The sequence below is a fragment of the Vicia villosa genome, linkage group LG3 (genome assembly GCF_029867415.1).
Source record: "Vicia villosa cultivar HV-30 ecotype Madison, WI linkage group LG3, Vvil1.0, whole genome shotgun sequence".
In the NCBI taxonomy this organism is placed as follows: Eukaryota; Viridiplantae; Streptophyta; class Magnoliopsida; order Fabales; family Fabaceae; genus Vicia; species Vicia villosa.
The window spans coordinates 20581019-20586441 of record NC_081182.1 but is presented as its reverse complement, the minus strand read 5'-3'; the positions used below and the strand labels follow the sequence as shown (position 1 = coordinate 20586441).

At 34.6% G+C, this 5423-nt stretch overlaps 1 protein-coding gene across 1 annotated transcript; it reads right to left on the bottom strand.

Annotated features, from left to right (window-relative positions):
• Positions 1-233: 233 nt before the first annotated feature.
• Positions 234-4794, bottom strand: LOC131660574 (DDT domain-containing protein DDR4). Its single transcript, XM_058929834.1, has 11 exons — positions 4385-4794; positions 4185-4295; positions 3202-3288; positions 3063-3100; positions 2901-2982; positions 2633-2739; positions 2388-2544; positions 2217-2309; positions 1985-2108; positions 1243-1285; positions 234-892 (listed from the first exon to the last, which is right to left on the bottom strand). Exons 1-11 carry the CDS (start codon positions 4526-4528, stop codon positions 469-471), a joined length of 1410 nt encoding a protein of 469 aa, XP_058785817.1. The 5' UTR covers positions 4529-4794; the 3' UTR covers positions 234-468.
• Between the last annotated feature and the right edge of the window lie 629 nt (positions 4795-5423).

Here is a 5423-nt window from a genome sequence, read left to right as displayed (position 1 = left end):
ATAATGAGGGAAAAGATGAAACCAATTTGATATATACCCAAAAATTACTTAAATAGTTGCATAAAAACAATTGAGCAAGATTTTTTGTAAGAGGTTTAACTTGACATTATATTTACTAATTCTGCATTTCCTTTCAATCACTTATCCTCAATTAGTAACCCTTATGTTTCTGTTAGATTCATAATTGGTCATGTGCACCATAAGAGTTGCTTGAACAGAGCCGATACAACAAGGAATCAAATTGCATTCATTTTATATATTATATATATACTGAGAATTTCAAAAATTTCCCAGATGATAACACCCGAGAGAAGTACTACCTTCATGGATTCCAAGACAAATTAGATCAACCAAAAAATTATGTATAAGCCTAGAAAGGGGAAAGTTTTCAAATAACCCCAAATGTTGCTGATAAACATTCTACACTGCTGCTAAATACTTCCACAAAATTTAAGTCAAATACTAGGCCTAGGTAGAATCAGAAAGATCTGTCTTCCCTTCATGAGGTTCATCCTCTGAATCGGATACAACAGTAGATTCTATGGCAGTATTTCGGGTTGGTCTCTGTCTCATTCTTTGCTTCGCAGCCAAGCCTATGCTTTCTGGAATAGTATGGCCAGGAACTCCAGCTAACCGCTTACTACAGCGAACCCCCTTGGGATAAGAAACCGCGTCACTTGAGTGTGCTTCCGAATTATCCATCTGCCTATCATGTTCATCATTCTCCTCACTACTACTGTGATTCTCAATTTCGTAACCAGAATCATCACTCTCAGATATAGGGGGCGCATCTCTATTAGAATCATCACTGTCTGACGATACATCCATGGCGGAGTCATCTTCAGATCCTTTGTTTCTGTCTTGGTTGGCAGCAGGGGACTTTTTCCTTTTGCTAAGCATAGGTTCAAAAGAGGATAGTAGAAATTATAAAAGTTAGTTCAGCTTCAGAATCCAAAACATGTATCAGAGAAATAGAAACTATTATCGTGGGCATGTTATATATGTGCCGCAAGAATATTATTGTTCATCTCAAATTTTGTGTTTCAGTGTGTATCTCAGAGCAATGGTAAAAAGAGACAAATAATAGGCTTAAAGTTTTATTTGCTTGCTCCTTTTGTTTGAGGGGAGTTCAACAACTCCATTTGATAATACAGAAGACTATCAACCTTTTACAAGGATAATGCAACATGGCAAGGCAAATAGAACATGAACAAATGAGATGTAGTATCAGGAAAAACATACTTTGTCAACTGTATAGCCTCCTTTATTGTTCGATCATAAGCCTCTGCAATATTTCCCAAAGAGAACTTGATTAATATCAAAACACAACTGATGTCGGAAAGAGACCAAGATAAGAAGAAAGAAATCAAAACAGATTATATTCAATTGATTGATTAGACCCATCATGTCAAGTCAGTGTTAAATACCTAAATTTAATTTGGACATATGCTTATTGAGTAACTAATGGAACAATAGAGTAGTAGGAGTAGAAAATAAAAATGCAAGTTCTAATATTGGAATGGCCTTAATGATTAAAATATTTCTAAACAATTGAACATTTTGAAGTGATATAACCATTTAGTACTTAAGATTTCTTATGTAAACACTAAACACTGCACATTAATTACCAAAACTAAACTGATACAGTAAAAACAAATCAGTGAAAGCAAGGTTGAATTTATTTTATCAGATAAAATATATACAAAGTAGAGCAATTCAAACGAGGGAAATATCTAATGACAATTCAATCCTTATGCATCATAATGCCAAATGAAAGGCACCTCAACATGCTCAAACATTCTTATCATCTTAATTTAAAATATGACTTATACTCCTAACAATGTAACTAATACACAAACAACAACACACAGTAAAGTCAACTCCGTTAAGGTGCAGGAGAACAATGTCATATGCATTGGAATGTGTAGGAGTTGGAATACAATAGGCATATGCAACAAAATTGAACATATAGCCCACATATTACCGAAACTGTAATTAACAGGCCTTCGAGTGCGACAAGAGCGTGCATTTCCAGAAGAATAAGAGTTCTGAAAATCTTTTAAGAGCTTATCCTGTCTCTGTTTTTGTTTCATTGCTTTTTCTTTCTTCTGCATAATTTGATAGTATTTTTACATTATGTTAATATCAAAAACAAATAAAGGGTATTCTCCATAAAATAGACACATATTTAACAATAATCAATAGGATATATATACCTTTTGAAGTTTATCAAGAACAGGAATAGCTTCACTTTGAAGCTTCTTGCCAATAAAAACTTCCACATGAGACTTGCTGGATGATAATTTTTCCTGCAAATAACATTCAAAGACAGTTAAGATTTTAAATACAGGTAAATCAAAGACAAAAGACGGTTAGCTTTTTCTTACAGCTACTTCTGAAAATTCTTCAAGATTGGAGGCAAGTGTTTCCCATTGAAAGTTGGGAAGTGATAAACAGCTTTTGACCTTACGGTTTGGAGTTGAGACTGATGTGATTGTTTCCTTGTACAATCTGTGACTCTGTGCTTTTGTGTTGGCATCGTACCTACAATAAACATAGTCAGACAGATTAATAATGAGGATTTCATTATAACAATAATCATGAAGATATTGGAACATATTCAAATAATTACCAATAGGTTGTGCCAGTTCCAACTTTTCCAAAGGCATTTTTACGAAAAGAAGAAATTTCAGTTCCTTCTTTTAGAGAATCATTAATATATGATACCACATCATGTTGCTGAACAATAACAAACCATCAAAATAATCAGTATCATGAAAAATTGAAACATAAAAATTTAAAAGGGATTAGAGAGAGATCGGGAACATGAGTATACAAATACTATTACATTAATTAAAGAAACAAATAATTTGAATAAAATAAACAGAAGGTCACAATACATCAGCTCTAACTTCACAAATGGCTTTTAGTAGTAGTAAACGATCCAATGGATCAAGCTCCTTGTACTTTGATATCTCCTCTCTGCATAAGCAATAATGACATGAGTTCCTTGAATGCCATAACAATTATTATTAGTAGAACATGATGATTTCTCTCCGTACCCTTTAGATGGTACAAGTGGATTCTTGCCCTCAGCAACCTAGAGCAAAGAGCCAGCCAACAGAATAAAGCAATAAATTCTATCAGCAATGGGAAAGAACAAATTTTTAAAAAGAACATAAACAATCAATTGTAACTCACCCATGGCCACCACATACTCAGTTTCTTAGAGAGAACGGTCACCCATTTATCAGTTTCATTCAGTATTTTGCTCACTGGTGGTGTTCCCTGGTTGGAATGAAATGAAACTTAAATTTACAAAGAAACTAAGGAAGAACCAGTATCCAAATAATATTGGATAAGAAGCCACCACAAAGTTAACCAGTTTACAGACTTTGTATGTTAAACCTCCAAACTAAAATTGCATTGCCTTTCACATTTTGCGCTCTCTTAATAATTTTAGATACATAAGAAAAAACAATTCTTCCTCTATAGTGAGAGATGATATGCACCATGGGGTATACAATTTTAAGAATCAGATAATGGAGTTCGTGATAGGTTTAACTTATAACTGAACACTGCTTCTTCCAAATAAGATGTGAAAAGAAATTAGAATAGTGTTACTAACAGTGATAATTGTCTATAAAAAAAATCATACAGCTTGAACAAACATTACCCAAACAACAATGACATCAACATGGTCGGTCATTTATAACCCCTGTAGCAATGACACCTCTGAAAAAAAGTGTGTCTGTGTCCATGTTATGTTTGGTTTGTTCATTTTTTTTCAAATTACTCCTATTACCAATATCAGCGTGTCAGTGTAGTGTCCAGTGTTTGTGTTTGTGGCTGTGCTTCATAGTTTTTGACCCCCAGTGCTTTTTTCCAGCCCTAGGCCATATATTACAGAGAGAGCAATCATAAATCATATATCTTTTGATACTTAAATCATATCACATTCGCATAAATCTCAATCAACAGTGTTTCTAATTCTCACAACAAACAAAATATTTCGTTTCAGGAACTTAAACATCACATTTACATAGCTTTAAAACGCAATGCAGAAAAAGCAAGTTTTTGAAGTTGAATCAATGAAAAACCATCAAGAGTAATAAAATACCCACACCAAAAAAAAAAAACACTTTAGATTCTTAGAATAATAACAACAAAATCAAATAAGATACCTTCAAAAGCTGAATATGAAGGTTCGCAAGTGCAGCATTAGGCTGAACAAGACCGATCTCAATTTCTTCAGCTGAAACCTTCAAATCCTTACCAAGTATCGGACTAAACACCTGAATCATAAAATCACAAAATCACAAAACAAATAACCGAAAACATTACTAACATGAATACAAATCGTAACCTGATATGAATAACTTACGTCAAGGAAGTTGAGAACGGAAGCGAGTTCCCAGCGTCGACGTAGGTTTGAAATCTCTATCTGTAAAGGAGTTTCTGTTTCTTCAACGCGTGCGTTTTGGTCTTCGCTGCCACTACCTTCTTCTACGGTTTGCATTGTTATCATTCCTAACGGTTTCGCAACCGTAACTGTGTAGTTTCACGGTGAACGTAGAGAGAGAGGGGGGCACTTTCCCGCCCAAGTAGGTGATTGTTGTTACTGCTTTGGGAGTCGAGAATGTTTGCAGTTTGCTCTGTTAATTTCTAGGGTTAATAATTTCAGGATCGCGCCTTTTCCACTTCCAGTTCCCCCTCTATGCTTACACTGAAACGCATCGTTTCGTTGAACATTTGGATGTGTTACGGTTTGTTCCCGCAGTAAAATGCGGTAAATTTGGATCTTCAGTTCAAAGTTTCAGGGTTTTTTGAAAGTTTAATGTACGGTCGATTTAAAGTTTTAAACCAAATATGTGTCCTATGATAATCAATATTTTGATATGTCACCCTATTATTGTAATTTAAATGCCAATATGATGTATGTTTGTTACACGTACTATGGTAGTAATGAAAAGTGAGGCGACCTTACTATGGAGGGTCAAGGTGCATGAACTCGCCCACTTTGGAGGTGCGTTGGTGGAGGGGAAAAAACTCCACCCTTCAATGTTCTCAATTATTGAGAATAAACGTGGCTACAAAATTTTAGAATATGTGATATACTGCAATTAAAATATCATGAATGTGATAACTAGACGCCAATAACAATATAGTCGTGAAGCAAGCTCAATTTAGGTCGTTTAAGAAAAAAAACTAGATTTGATTGTTACATATAAAACGCGTTGGAATGATTTACGTTGAGAGAACAGCGTCCATGATAACATCGTCAGTTTAGAGTTAAGAAGTCGAACATCTCTCCTTAACACAATAAGGCGGAAGATAGTCAAGTATAGGATGTACCTTAACCCGCCTTCACATATGTAGTTAATGAGTATATGATGGACCTACATTACCATTTAACCTCCTTC

Coding starts and splice junctions, on each gene's coding strand:
- LOC131660574 (XM_058929834.1), bottom strand. CDS start 4,528: ATGATAACAATGCAAACCGTAGAAGAAGGTAGTGGCAGCGAAGACCAA. Junction 3,289..4,184: donor TTCATATTCAGCTTTTGAAG/GTATCTTATTTG, acceptor CATTCCAACCAG/GGAACACCACCAGTGAGCAA. Junction 1,286..1,984: donor GCCTGTTAATTACAGTTTCG/GTAATATGTGGG, acceptor GAAATATTGCAG/AGGCTTATGATCGAACAATA.